The following is a 15,658-nucleotide window of genomic DNA, read 5'->3' as shown; positions in this document are numbered from 1 at the left end:
AGCAGCAGGCGTGGTAGGAGAGGTCTGCGCGCCATGTGGGACCCTTGCCCAGCAACCGGGGATGGAACTGTCACTGCAGAGGCTGTGGGCAGCCTCGCAACCCAGCGCTCAACCGCTGTGCCACTGGGGAGGCCCAGAATTTTTTTTTTAAAGATTTTTATTTATTTATTTACTCAAGAACCAGGGTACATGCCAGATTCACAGGAGGGTGAGAGGATTCACCAGAGACAGAGCGGGGAACAGAACAGGCAGACTGACTGAAATACACTGCTGAGGGAAGCAACGGGCGAGACAGGAGAGGTCTGCTGTGCCATGTGGGACACTTGCTGGCAGCCGGGATCCAACTGGCGCTGCAGAGGCTGCGGACAGCTTCACAGTGCTGCGCTCAACCACCTGCGCCACCAGGGGAGGCACTCTGTGAGAATTTTTATGGACTAAAACTATTGACTCTGGAGACTTTGGACTTCTTCAAGGGCCTGACTTTTTTAATTCACGTTTCTCCTCCTCCTTCTGAAGAGGGTGCCTGGCTCCTCATGGGTCCACCTCCCCGCAGCCCGCGAGCATCAGAGAAGGGGTTGAGGACACAGGCCATCCACAGTTTCCAGGAGCGGGCATGGGGCTGGCTAATCACCCCTGAGAAGCGCCCTTTATCTGACTCAGAAATAAAGTATAACTCTCAGAAGCAGCACGTGCCTAAGTCAGAAAGTATAGTCAGTTAAATATTTTTCAATATTTCATTGTGCATGTTAATGAAAATACAGAGTCTTTCATCATATGCATGCACATTTGCCTTCCTGTTACCAGGCCTGCACTTTACTTCAATGTGCTCCCCCGTGTACGCACACCCCGCTCTGTATAACAATTACACACAGGACTTCAAAAACAGCTGTTCATATTTTACATGCATACACACCCACCTGGAGGACCCTCCATTCCGGTGAGGGATGGGGGCTGTGGATTCTTTGCTTTGGAGGCTGGGTCTCTCCCCTCCCCAGGGCAGATCCTTTCTGGAGACAATTCTGTGAAATGTAATCAGCAGTAGCAGGGTGTGTTTGAAGCGGGGTATTGAGTCCAAGGAGTCCTCTTTGGTGCAAACTCTGAGTTTAGAGGAAATAATTCTGTACCCAGAAAGGCAGACATGGACCCTAGATGCAGAGGTTTCTGGGAAGAAAGTCAGAAAGTGCTTTCTGTCCATCAAAAATGACCGTGACATCTGCCATTTCCTCTCTCCTCTCTGCCTCTCTGTCTCTCTGTCTGATGAGCTGTCTGTCTGCATTTCTACCTTCTCTATCTATAGAGCTGCTACCTTTCTATCTTTATGTCTCTACGTCTATCCACCTGTCACTCAGTTAATCTGTCTCCCTGCCTGCCTTTCTGTCTGAATATTTATCTCCCTGTGGTATGCCATTCTCTCTCTGTCTTCCTGACTATTCACGTTTGTTTGTCTGCCCTCTGTCTTTCTCACCTTCTCTCTTTCTGTTTAACTGACTGTCTCTTGGTTTGTCTGCCAATCTTTCTGTCAGCTTGTCTATTTGCCCGTCTTTCTGTCTGCCTGTCTTTGTAGTACCACTTGTCTGTCTCACCTATCCAGAGGAGTCTCTCTTCATATCTTCTTATCAGTCTGTCCAACTCTGTCTCTCTGCTCTGTTTTTCCTATGATACGTCTATCTGTCTATTTGTCTGTCTATCACTCTCCTTGTCTATGTATCTGTCTGTTTAACTACTCAGGTCTCTGTCTAGCTATTTGTATCTCTATTTGCATGCCCTGCAGTGTGTGTTCGTCTGTCTGCCCTTGTATCTCTCAGTATCTATCTGTCTCTCTGCACGTCTGTCTGGGTACAACTATCTATATGTCTCTGTTTATGTGAAAGTCTGTTTTGTATCAGTCACTTCTCTCTCTCTGCTTTTCTGTTTATATTTCTTCATATTTTCTTTATCTGCTTATCTGCTCTCCCTCCCAGTCTCCCGCTCTTTTTCCATACATCGAGCTACCCGTCTTTCTACCTTACTATGTGACTCTCCATCTGCCTTCCACCTGTCCACTTCCCTCTTTTTCTATGTTTCTGTTTGTCTTTCTGTCACTGCCTTTCTACCTTATATGTCTCTATGTCTGGCTCTGACCCTGGTCTCTCCACATAAGCAGATAGTTCTAGCTTCCCAGTTTGCTCTACCTGACTGACAGTCTCTGTCTCTGTCTCTCTCTCTGTCTCTCTCTCTGTCTCTCTCTCTGTCTCTGTCTGTCTGTCTAATCCTATGTACTATGTATTTTTGTATGTCTACCTATCTATTTTACTGTCCATGTGTCTGTCTCTGCAGTTGCCTGCTTATCTACATGTATCTCTCCACTCATGTTCATGCCTGTCTATGTATTGTCTGTCTGTCTTTCTCTCTGTCTCTCAGTTAATGTGATTGCATGTCTCCTTGATTACAGCTCTTTGATCATCTATGAGGGTGAGTATTTCAATTTATCTGTCATTTTATCTGTGCTTGCCTGTTTTTCTGTAGCTGTCTATCTGTCTATGTAGCTGTCTAGTTATATATCTCCTCTCTCTCTCTCTCTCTCTCTCTCTCTCTCTCTCTCTGTGTGTGTGTGTGTGTGTGTGTGTGTAAAATCTGTGGTCTATCTTTTGTCTTTATCTGATTTTCAACTGTGAAAGAAAATCAAAAAGTTTGGGTAAAGGGAAGATAAGCTGTGGAGGCTAAATGATCAGATCAAAGAGATCCACCGTAGAACAGTGCCCTGCGGTCAGCCCTGCCCTGCTACCATCACTCAGCAGAAATCCATCAAACCTGTCAATAAGAGCCTGGAGCCCTGACCCCCTGGAGCAGCCTACAGTGTCCAACCTAAATGGGCAACTCCTTATACATATTTATCCCTTAAAGTTCTTGTCTTCCTCACACATACATTGCATGCGTCTCAGAAATAATACTCCCCTGAGTCTAAAGCAAGCAACTCTCACTCTGTCAGGAAATCATGTGCCCATGAAAACAGATGACTTGTTTCCCAATTCTGCTTCCCTCCTTTTTTGCTGAAAATAGCTACACCTGTCCCAACATTATATAAGCTTAGTCTGATCTCAAGGTGGGTAGGTGGGGTTAGGAAAGAAAGCAGCTGGCTGACCACTTTTCCACCAGAAAGTTCTCTTCCATGTTAATCCTCCATGTTTACTCTGAAAATAGTTTTTTCCTTTCCTCCACACAGTGTATTCTTTTTAAGTCCTTGGTGTCTGTCTGAGTATCTGTTTTGTGTCTGTATAGGTGTCAGGCTCTCCAACTCTCTTGCTGCTTGAATATCACTTTGTGTAACATGGTGTTTGTGAGGAACCATGCAAGGTGAGTTTGAGAACAGGTGCTCCTGTTCTATAGCCCAACTCCACCACTCTGTCCTTGGAGACACATTTCTAAAAGGTTCCTCCAGCCAGGCCCCCACTGCTCCCCACTCCATGGTGCCCCACTGTAACTCAGGCTGACCATGTGTTAGTGTGTTGTACATGGTGGGCATCATGGCATGGTGCGGGAGCTGTGGTTGGCACCTCTCAGTTCCCTTGATGAAGAAGCTCCTGGAATTGTTGTGTCAGCTGCAAATGACTCTCATCCTGGGTCCACAGGAGCCACCCAGTCCAGAAATGGCTGAGAGGCTGCACCTCCCCATGTCCCAGGAGTGTCCACAGAGAGGACTGACTGCTGAGGGTAGGAGAGCCCAGCACCCATCCATAGGTGCACAGCCCCTCAATGCTCTTCATACTGAGCCCCCCAGGATCAGGCTCCTCAGCTCCCCTCCTGCTCCTGCAGCATCCCTGTCCTTGTCGCTGCCAAAACTTCCCCAGTGAATCAGCTGCATGGGAACTCACACTGAGACACTTGAGTGACCACTGTTCCCCTAAAATCCTTCCAGTGGCCTGTCTTGCATCCCACCATGCCAAAGCCTGTAACGCAATGGTGGTTCATAAATACTTGAAGGAATGAATCGAGTTCTCATTTCTCATATAGGGAACCTGAGGCCCAGAGCGGCCAGTCATAAACTCTCAAAGGGCAGAGCCAGAATTCAGTCTTCAAGGTCCTAATGCAGCCTTGGGTAAGGAGGGCGCCCTCCTGTGTTTTATCAACAGCATTGAGAAAGAAGAGGGTTGGGGCCCCAGAGCCTTCAGTGGGCTCCAATCCCCTGCAACAAAGCCTCCCACTCCTCTCTGGTCCTGTCCCTGGGCTGGTCTGCCCTCCCTTCAATGTGGTCGGTGGCCAGGCTCTGTCCAAGGTGGGTCAGTGGCAAGGGCAAATGAGGGCTTCAGGTTGGTGAAAGCTGCAGACCCCTCTCTGGGTGGAAGCACACAGGACCTGCCCTCCAGCTCCCCTTCAATCCATCAGACAAATATACATGGAGCTGGTACTGCACTCCTCACTGGGGACCCAGCAGAGTGAAGGACAGCGACCCTGCCCCCAGGGGGCTCTGACACAGGGCCAGGGAATGCCTAGACTGGGAGGAGGAGGCACCTCTGAGGGGAAAGTTTTCCAGGTAGAGGGAAAGGCATGTGCAAAAGTCCTGGGGTAGGGAGAAAACACAATGTTCCTGAGGCATGAAAGGAAGGCAAGTGTACGTGAGGCAGAGGGGAGAAGAGGATGAGCTGGGTTCAATGGAAGGGGACTTGAGAGGTTGGAGGAGCAGTGGGATGTTCAGTGTGATAGCGAGCCAGGGAGGGCTTCAGCAGGGAGGTTACAAGGCCAGGCTCTGGTTTTAAGACCACGCTGGTGCTGGCGGGAGGCTGGGCTTAATGGGATGGGGTTGTCCTTGGAGACCCCCCAGTGCTCCCAGGAAGCAAAAGGGCAGCAAAATCTCATCCCTGGCACTAAAGCCCTATTCTGATTCCCTCTGGAGTCATGGACCCTCCTCTGCAGGAGGTGGATAAACTGGGAGTGAGTGCAGGGAAGGTCCCTTTGGTCCATTCTCCCACTGGTCAAGACTCCAGTTCAAACTCTGGCCACTGGCAGGTAGAAGAGAGCCCCTGGGAGAGCGGTGTCATCAGAGTCACATGATCTTCCTCAGAGGCCCCAGGACAGCTCAGTGAGCAGTGGTGAAGGAGCAGAGGTGTCAGGAAGGCTTCTCGGAGAAAGGCTTCTCTGGGGACTCAGACCCTGCTGGGATAGCTACCCTTCCTGTGCCCTTGGGCAAGTCTCTTAATATCCCTCACTTCTTCGAAGATAGCCTCCTTTAGGCTGCATGGCTGAGGGGTCCCCAGGATAAACCCTGAACCTTACAGTCCCCAAATCTCTAGTTAAAAAACACTTACCAACAAATAACCCACCCCCACCTCTGTTCAACTTGTCTTAAAACAGCTTCTGAGTTGGATTCTTCTCAGTCATGAAGGTCTAGACCAGGAGGAAGAGGCAGATCCAGTGGTAAAGTGTCCAGTGAATGAGAATAGCATGTGAAAAGGTCCTGAGGTAGGGAAAGTACTAGAAAGAGTGAATTGAAGGGGAAGTCAGTGGACTTTGCCACACATAGACCTGGTGTCAGGTCTAGTCTGTGTCCCACCAACCCCCCACTCCCGCCCACCTCACACTGCAGACTTGAGCTTGTCACATCCTCCTTCCACGTGTACCAGACTTGTAGACAGCACACATGTAAAGTGTTTGCTGTGTAAATGTTCTCTTTTTCCTCGTCGTTTTCAACAAGTCTGCCAGCTGGCCATTATTGTGAATACTCCATTTTTACTGAGGCCAAGAGAAAAAGGAATTCACTCCATGTCACCGAGCAAAGGAGAAGCCTGGCATCTGACCCAGGGTCATAGCCAAAATGGAGGAATCTCGATGCTTCTGAGCTCAGGTGCCAAAAAGTCTGCACAATCAGAGTATCAAGTGTCAACTGGGACCAGGTCATCACCATGGCAGGGGGAATAGAAAGAGGGGGTGTTCCTGTCTGTCTCCGGGAACTTGGTGCTTCATGCTTGGAGGTGTAGGGGGGAGGTCACAGCACTCTGGCCCCAGTCAGCTTAGATTCTGGTATTGGGGCTCCAGGGGGGCTCCTGAGTCAGAGGCGAGGAGGGGCCCCAGATCAAGCCTTCTTGTCCCGTCATCTGGAATCATCTGAATCTCACAACCTGAGTGTCCATGGAGGCCTTAGCTGACGCAGAGGAGTCCTCCACTTGTGGAAAGTTTGGACAAAGGACAGACTTCTCTCCCTGTGGGCCTTCGCCAGAAGCCACTGAGGCCTTTGGTGCAGAGGAAAGCCTCCTGTCCCCCAGTGTAGGTCTTCCCCTGCCCTCTGTCCCCTCAAGGCCCAGCCTCAGTTCAGACTGGAGTAGGGGTCTTCTGCACCCCCCACACCCAGCTTTCTCTCCTGCCTGCCCTCTCCCTGGGGCCTCCCCACCATGAGTCCCAGGAGAGAGCACTTGTTTCATGCTCAGCACTCACCTGCATGTGGAGGTTCTGCCAGACCTTTGCAGGAGGAGGGGCAGGTGGGGAATCGCAGACCCAGGGAGGACACCGCTATTGCCCGAGGTCACCCAGCTGGTGTGACATCCAGTGTCCAGGATGGCCCTGCACACTCAGGGGCTGTGGGGAGGGGGTGTGTGGCCATATGGGAAGAGGGCAGGTGTGGTGGCTGGAGGCTGTGTTCCATCCCCCTACCCTGAGCTGGCACCATGCCCCCCACCTTCCCACCGCCCCAGCACACAGGGGGTGAAGGGGGCAGAGACCACCAGTGTGCACGGCAGCCACAGGGACTTTCAAACACATCTCCACACAGCAGCGCTCAAAGAGATCAAAATGCATTTAATGTGGTCTAGTCTCATGGCCTATGTCTTCAGATATCACTATGTATTGAAAATAACATGAAAATTCTCCAGTTTCACCATTTAAAATAGATTAGACATTCTATGACCTCACACAGGGCAGACACCCCTGTGCAGGGGCTCCCTCCCACCAGGCCCCCTGCCCCCACAGGACCCGCGGGGAGGCAGGGACATGGTGGCACAGCACCAGCAGGGCATGGGGGTGGGGTGGGGGCGCTGTGCTGAGTGGCACGCACAGGCATGCACATGTACACATCACCCCTCTGACATTCACGTGCATACAACCAGCGACTCACACACACACACACACACACACACAAAAAAAAAAACACACATTGTACCGCCTCCAGCCCTGCTCACTGTGCTGCCACACAAACACACCCCAGGCACACAGCAAACATGGAAGGCCCCCTACACACAATCTCTGTACAAACACTCACTTCTGGATGTGGCATGCTCACATGCACATGTAGATATAACCACACGCAGATACACAAAGGCCTCACCTCGGCACACACTCCAGGCATGACCACTGGACATGACCAGGCAGAGGTCGGTGGGACTATGGGCTTCAGCTGTGCTGATGTCCAGCACCCCTGACCATCCTGACTGGTGTGTGCCTGGCCTGATAAACATGTAACCCAACGCCCTCATCTAAAACACACACCCAAACACACTTATTGGTAAATAGACACATAACCACATGTGTGCATACACACACACCTACATACAAATATAGAATCAGTGCAGACTCACATACCAGTGGAGAGCATGTGCACACATCTGCAGAACTCTCCCCCATCCGAAGGGTTACACACTCTGCACCTATGTCATACCTGCATATTTCTCTCGCACACAGGTAAGACAATTCACAAATGAATCCACACACTTGGGCACACACACAGAGCCAGTGCAGCCATCACCTGCTGGAAGTGTTGGGAGAAGGAGAGGAATTGCACCCCCACCCTAGTGGGTCCCGGATGGAGGGCACCTGGCACCTGAGGCCTCTTCATTGGCCAACTCTCACCTCTGCACCACCAGGTTCAGGCTGGCAGGAAACCTCTCAGGAGTTGGGCTGTCCAGAGGGCAAGGGCAGGAGCAGGCTGAAATGCCCGCCTGCGTAGCAGACCACATGTAACGTACGAAGTATACACGAGTGCACACACTCCCCACCTACCACATGCCACATGCACACACGTGCACACACTCTCTGCTCCCCTGTGCTCAGCACACTCTCTGCTCGCTACACACCACACACGAGCACACACGCGGCACACACGCCCCCTGCAAGCACCCGTCCCGGGGCAGTGCTATCCTCATTCTGTACACACACAGTTCCTCCCATCCGCCCTCTCGTGCACTAAAGGGGAGACTATTTTGGTCGTTAGCAAAAGCAATAAATAAATAAATAAACAGGTAAATAAATAAATAAACACAAGGGAGGAAAAAGAGGGCAGAAGAGTTTGAAAACGCAGCATCTGCCTTTGGAGAGATGAAAGGCCATTTGAGGCTGCTTTCCTGCAGGGTCTGTCCAGCAAGAGCCCGGGAGGGGGACCAGGTCACCCAGATGGCCAGGGCCTCAGGGGCTGTGGGGCCCTTGGGTTCTCCTCTGGGTAGGAGTGTGTGAATGGCAGGCCCACTTGGCCCCGGAAGGTCCTGAAAGGCCCTGGAAGGCCGCTGGGCAGAGCAGAGCACCAGCTCCTAGACCTGGCCCCAAGTGATGGGGCCTCCTTGTCCCTCCCTGGCTCAGCCTGAGGGTACAGGGGTCCAGGTTGGAGGGGGTGGGTGGATAAGCGTTCCCACAGGGACTCCACACTCTCCCACCCTCAGAGCTAAGGTTGAGAAAGCCAGCGGGCTAGGCCAGGAAGGAGCTGAGCTCCCCTCCCCTAGCAGATCCTGCAATGAAAGAGCTATATCCACCTGCCTCAGGCTTGAAGCTTCTCACCAGAAATTGGGTGGGTCCTGCGGCCTGGGCAGGGTGCCCAGAGTCAGCCTACTTCAGGGCTGGGCCTGGGTGTCCCTGGGTGGGAATTGTGAGCAGATGTTCAGACCCTCTGAGGCCAATTCCAACTGCTATGGGGGTCAGAAGAGGTAGGCAGAGGCAAGAGCCCCCACCCAGGCCCCTTTCTCTCCCTGCTTCCCTCACCCACCCACTCATTACATCACCTTACATTCCACCTCAGTTTCCCCACTCGGGCCAGAGTCTCTGATGCCTTCTGCTGTGAACTGTCTTGGAGGCACAAATTAGAGTGCCCTCGATGGACAGACACTGGCGCTTTCACTACTGGCTTTCAGACCAGCCTGGTCCCCAGGGAGGACAGTGTGGTCAGCAGGCCTGGAAAGGGACTAGGCTCTGTCCTGGGGCCCCACCAGCTGTCTCCTCTGTTGGGCAGCTCCTGATCTGGTGTTGAACAAGGGGCCCCCAGACCTCTCTCTGAACAGAGATCCTGGCATGAGTGACACTCCCCGCCATCTCAGCTGACAATGCCACTCCTTTCCTAGCACATTCCTCTGCCATTCAGCAGCAGGACACCCCTGGGCTTACCTCTGCTGCCCAGGTGCAGAGGGAGTACCAAGTCAGCGACCTCTACAGACAGAGGGGCTGGTAGGGCCTCCCGGGTGGATTTGGAGGCAGCAAGGAAGACCAACCAGGCAAGTCAATAAAAACAAAACAAGAAGTAGAGCCAAGCCCTGGGGTCTCTAAGGCACGACTCTCGCTCAGCCCTGCAGGGATGGGGCCGATCCATTTCCTCACCGCCTGGGAGCCTGGTCCCCCTTCCCAGGGGCCATCACTCCCACGATTCCCAACTGGCCCTCACTGTGGAAGGGGTGGAGGCCAGAAAAGGAGAGAGAAGCACAACGGGAGAATCCAGGTGGTTGGGGGAGAGTAGACCCCGCCCCCCATGGCAGGTCCCGATTTGGCCCTGAGACGCATCTCTAAAATACAAAGTCAAATTCAAAAAGCTCAAATTAGTTTTTCCCCAGCCCCTGCCCCTACCCCAATGACACTGAAAAGCTTTTATTATGATCATTAACATGGTCTTGGTTTTACTATCACAAACGGAATCTAATTTGCCCTGTGAGCACAAAACCACAGGGAGCTCTGTGCTCACCCTGGGGCCATACCAGCTGGCACGGGCCAGCAGCCAACTTTGAGTGGAGGGTCCCATCTCAGAACCTTCTAGAGCCTCCATGCAACTGCTTGCATCCTGACAGACCAATGAAATTCTAATACCCCCATGAATTAAAAAATTTTCAATCACATATTATTATTATTATTATTTTTGTAAACAGTCTTACTCAAGCTAAGGTTGAGAAAGCCGAAACCAGGTGTTTCTTCCCAAGTTAAAAACCAGCAAGACGCACTGCAACCTGCTGGCCCAGAAGCCTGGCGATGCCAGAGCCATTTCTGGGCAGGCAGCAGATCAGTAGGCAGACACCCCTGGCTCCTGTGGCTAGGCCCCTGTGCTGCTCTGGCCTCTCAGGCCAAGGACGACCGGCTCCAGCCACCCACTCTCCCAACAACCCTCTGAGGCCATTGTGAAGTAACATAAAACATCTAAAATGCTACTGAGTCTGCACCTGGGGTGCCCATTCTGCTTGAACCCGGCCTTCTCGGCATGCCAGGCGTCTCCCCTGCCAGGTTTCTCCCCGGCAGGGCGGATGCTGCACCTTGGCCAATGGTGGCTCAGATCTCGGACTCCCGTCTGTAGGGCCGCTGCTCCAGGGCACTGCTGCTGGCCTGGGGTCTGTCAAAGTCATGCCTGGCCTGGGGGCTGCGGCCATCCTGGTCTCCGTCCACCTCGTCCTCCTCATCACGACTCAGAAACGCCAGCTCATTCTCGTAGCAGAAGGAGTTGGCGCTAGGCAGCAGGAATTTGTTCTCCACCAGGTCCTTGGCGCTGCAACGGGGCGTGGAGGGTACCTCGTAGGTCTTGTGGAAGTGTGAGTAGTCGATTTTGTACTGGTTCTTCTCCTCGAATAGCACAGGCTCAAAGCGGTGACCCCACAAGATCTCATTGGCCAGGTAGGAGCTCCGGGCCTGCGTAGTCATGGCCGTGGCCTCCACCATGCCCTCCAAGATGACCACAATCTCAAAGTCGTCCGTCTCCAAGTCTTGCCGGCTGATGCCAAACAGCGGGCTGGCCTCGTCGATCTCGTGCAGAATGGTGATGGGTGACACCAGAAAGATGCGGTCCAGGCCCTTGTCGAAACCGACATCAATGTCGATCTGGTCCAGTGGGATGTACTCGCCCTCCTCTGTGACCCTGGGCTTGATAAGCTGGGCCCTCACATGGGCCTCCACGATGTGGCTCTTGCGCAGGTTGCCCACACGCCACATGAGGCAGAGCTTGCCATCACGCAGTGCCACCACGGCATTGTGGCTGAAGAGCAGCGTCTGCGCCCGCTTCTTGGGCCGGGCCATCTTGGCCATGATTGCACCGATCATGAAGGAGTCGATGATGCAGCCCACGATGGACTGTGCCACTACCATGAAGACGGCCACTGGGCACTCCTCCGTCACACACCGCAGCCCATAACCAATGGTAGTCTGCGTCTCAATGGAGAAGAGGAAGGCTGCCATGAAGCCATGCACCTGCATCACGCAGGGGGTGCGGTCATGGCCCTCAGCTGGCTCCAGGTCGCCGTGGGCCACCGCGATGACCCAGAAGATGACACCAAAGAGCAGCCAAGAGGCAAGGAAGGCCAGGGAGAAGATGAGCAGCATGTAACGCCAGCGGATGTCCACGCAGGTGGTGAACATGTCGGCCAGGTAGCGCTGCGACTTCTCGTCCATGTTGGCGAACTCAATATTGCACTGGCCATTCTTCTTGACGAAGCGGTTTCGGCACCTGCGCCGAGTATGCACCTTGCCATTGCCAAAGCCGTTGGCACCCGACATGGTGACCAGGTGTAGCCCGTCCTCCTCTGATGACACGATGCTGTAGGGGTTGGCCCGGCCGGCTGCAGTCATCCCGGGGGCGGGGAGGCCCTGGCTCGCCCCCGGGCCAGCTCCAGGCAGGGCCGCTCCTGCAACAGAGAGGTCAGAAGGGCTGGGTGGTGGCGGTCACACTGGCTATACCTCTGTCCCCTCCCCAGGGCCCTTGGACCAGACATGACTGGGGGACATCTTGATTAAATTTACCCACCCTAAGCCAGCTCCTCACCAGCCCTTGTCAGCTTGGAAAACTGACACTCTGGCTTCCTAGGAGCTCTAGCCAAAATTCTGGACTCGTCCTCAATTCCTCCTACTCTCCCACCTAGAGCTCTGCTTTCAAAATATATTTAGAATCCCACCTTGATCCCACCTTTACAGCCTGAGTCCCCAACATTGCCCACCTGGACTGTCGTGGCAGCCACCTCACAAGCTCCGCTCCTCACATAGCCCCAGTCTCCTCGGCAGCCACAGAGGCCTGTCTGTCCATTCTCTACTCAGAGTCCCCACTGGAGTCGCAGGGCCAGCACTAGAGAACAGAGCCTGAGACCCTCAAGTCTCACCCTTCAGCTTCCCATTTGCTCATCTGGCTTCAACCTCCACTGGTCCTCAAACCTGAATTTAACTCTCCCTCAAGTTTCTGCTGCCACCTCACTTCCTTCAGGCCTGACCTCCAGTGGCCACGGGAGTCTCCAGAGGTTCCCTTGTGCACCCTGCCCAGTCACTCCACAGTCTTGACCTCTGACACAGAGCTGCTACATGGAGTGGCATTTGATCATCATCCTCACTGCATCTCTCAGAGCACCGAAAGCTTGCTATCTTGTTCATTGGTGTCTCACCCCCAAGGCTCAGAACAGGAGTTGGCCCTGAAGATCCTCAACTGGCATGACACCCCACTCCTGACATTCACACTCCTTCCCAAACACTAGACGCATGGTCTCCCTATCACCAGCAGTGGCCAGGAAGGGAATGGTAGTTGTCACCCAAGAGGGGTCACTTACTGGCCAACCTGAGTCTCAGGACCTCCCCAACCCCTGCCTTAAAGCCTCTAAGCAGGAGCAGGTGAGGAGCACTAGAAAGTATCACCATCCTCAGCTCATTCAGAGGGCACCTGGCTGGCCAGCCATACACATACTCAGGCATGCCAGGTGTCCCAAGGCATATCCCAAGGCGCCACAACCACAGCCAGGACAGACCCTCTGTCACAGTCTAAGACACATATTCAGCCCCTGGACACATGTACCAGCAGCCGCCCCTTCTTGTTGCCTCCCCGTCCCCAGAGCCAGACTGCCAGTGCCAGATTGAGGCATCTGCAGATTGGGGGGGTGTGGCTCGGCCTGGCCCTGTGGATACTGGAGCTATCTGGCCATCAGCAAAAGGACTGTGGATGCACATAACCTCAGCTTTCTCAGGGAGACTGGGCTGGGAGGAAGGAGAGACTGCCAGGTGCCCTGGGCGGGGTATTTAGGAGTTGGGCATTTTCCTCCCCACCCAGTCACACTGAAGTCAGAATTAGACAAGGTCAGAGCTCTTGAACACATGCACATGAAAAACACTGAAACCCCACAGGAGAAGGTCCCAGAGCAGCTGGGCCAGGGCTGTGCACCCACAGTGGGTAGGCATCCACCGTGGCCTGGGCTGGCAGTTGTTCCCACTCTCAGAGACTCCTCAGCACCCTCTGGTGGCTTTTCAAGTCAAGGCCCTGAGGCTGGAAACCTGGGAGTGGCAACACTGGGCTTCAGCCCTTATCTGTGTGACAAGTATGGTCAGAGCCTCCATGGAGGTGTGACTGATCTTTGTTCCAAATACTTGCGAGACAGATAAGGGTAAAGCCCATCTGACCAAGCAGGTTGCAAACTCTCCTCAGGTCTGGCGGGACTACTGGACCCCAGAGCTGTTAGATATAACGTACTTGCAGCTTTTAATGCCTGAGAGAGGTAGCTTGTGAAACCACAGGAGAGCAGCCAGACATGTCAGCCAAGGCTCTTAGGTTATCCTCTCAATGCCCCGAGCAGGTAGCCTGCCAGTGTTACTTATACTCTGAATGGAGGTTCAGACTCAGTCACACAACCAGTAAATAGGAGAGGTGACATGCAAACTGCTTCTGTCTAAGGCAAGGTCTCCCACTACCATGGGGACCCCAGGCTCTGCAAGGGACGCCTCTCCACACGCTGCCATCCTCCCTGCACAGCTGACTACCTCACCATGGGTCTGAGTTGCTGAGGCAGAAGGCCGTAGTGGTGGATGCTGCTTTTGTCTGGACCAAGAAGCAGAGTGCCGGCGGTGGTGGGGACTCCTGGGACTGTGCCGGGAAGACGGCTCAGTCCCAGATTTCTTGGCCCTCCAGGGGGAGGTGGTCAGGGTCGGGGCACTCAAATGCCTGCGGAAGGCTGCTGGACTGCAGGGGGCAGCTTTGTGTGGCCTGGAGGCCTTCAGGGATGTCCAGCGGGTCATGGCTGCTCCAGCTTGTGCTCTGGGCAGCTCAGGGCCTGCAGGGGACAGAATTATGAAAATCAAAGGCCAGGAAAGCCCCCACCCCCATCATCTGCACTGATCCTGGCAGCCTCCCACCTGGCTAGCTCCTGTGCTTGGCCTTGACACAAGACCCACCCAGGGGGTGTCACACAGTTGTGGGAACCCCCTCTTCTGTTGACATTCCTCCTAAAATCAGCCCTTGTCTGTGTGACCAGGTGGAGTCAGAGTCTCAGTGTGGGAATGACTGACCTGTGCTCCAAACACCTTGGAGACCATAAGGGTGGAGCCCACCTGATCAGGCAGGTTACAAGCCCCTTCTAGGATCTTGGGGGGCTGCTGGACCCCAAAGTCAATACCCACAAAATTAAAAATCTGTTCATGCTCTGCTTCCCCGTTTCTCAGAGCTGGAAACTGAGACTCAGAACAAAGTCACCCAGAAACTAAGACACAGGGATAGAGTCAAAGTCCCGAGTATGGTCCAGTCCTCAGCCTCTCCTGTCCCCGCTGTGCTGAGTGTACACATTGGGCACTTGGTGAACATAGCACCACAAAGACCCAAAAGAGGACTCCTGAGTAGAAACCCCACACACAAATTTGCCGAATGTCTCAAGGACACTCCATGCACACACACAGGTGTGGCAAGGCCACAAAGTTCTATGGTCTTTACGGATTTCACTAAGAAACATGGGGCAATACCCTCAACCAGGGGACTGCAAGTGCACACAGTGAGCTCAGAACAGAAACAGAATGAGTGAATTTGTTCTGCTGGAAGAGCCATAGCAAGCAAGGAGGCAGGCTTGCTCCCCATTATATAGGTGGGGGAAATTGAGGCTGACTCACTCCAGGTCACAAACCAATTCACAGGCCAGGATGAGGTCAAAACAACAGTTAGTACCAGAATGGCCAAGTTGGCCAGCAGAGGTCATGGACATTGCTGAGAAGAGGCACTGGGGTAACTAGCTGAGTTAGAAAAGGCTACTTCACCCCAAGGGAAGCCAGCCCAACAGGCAGAGAACAGGCAAGGGAGAGCACAGACCCAGAAACCTCTGAGAGATGGTGAAGTTGTCCCAAGCCCTGCTGGCCTGCAAGTCCACTTCCCACCAGCACAGCACCTGTAGACACAGCCTCCCGTCATCCAGTGTGGTCAAAGCACCAGATGGGGCCTGGACTGGGAGCTTATAGAGGCAGTTGCCACATGACCTGAGGGTGGGGCCCAAGAGTCACCGGGAGGTGCCTCCGGATGGAGCAAGACACCCCATGCCCAGTCTCCTGAGGCTCTGGGCACCTCAGGTTTCGGTGACATCTGGGAGGAGACCAGGTCAAGGCCTGGGCCCACATTCTTAGCTACTGAGAAAGTACTGACTGGAAGGATCAATGGAGAAGGCCCAGTGGGGAGCAGCTTGAGGTCTCCCTCCCTCAGAGGTCTTTCAGCTGGTCAGAAACCCTTCAGAGGTATGAGCAT

At 53.6% G+C, this 15,658-nt stretch overlaps 1 protein-coding gene across 1 annotated transcript; it reads right to left on the bottom strand.

The window, feature by feature from the left end:
* Positions 1–10,473: 10,473 nt before the first annotated feature.
* Positions 10,474–14,175, bottom strand: LOC311173537 (ATP-sensitive inward rectifier potassium channel 12; the record flags this gene model as incomplete). Its single annotated transcript, XM_084237560.1, has 2 exons — positions 10,474–11,816; positions 13,926–14,175. 2 exons carry the CDS (start codon positions 14,173–14,175, stop codon positions 10,474–10,476), a joined length of 1,593 nt encoding a protein of 530 aa, XP_084093686.1.
* Between the last annotated feature and the right edge of the window lie 1,483 nt (positions 14,176–15,658).

This window comes from Talpa europaea, assembly GCF_964194135.1.
Source record: "Talpa europaea genome assembly, chromosome: 7".
NCBI lineage: Eukaryota > Metazoa > Chordata > Mammalia > Eulipotyphla > Talpidae > Talpa > Talpa europaea.
Note: the sequence above shows the minus strand (reverse complement) of the source record. Positions and strands in the feature narration are given on the sequence as shown.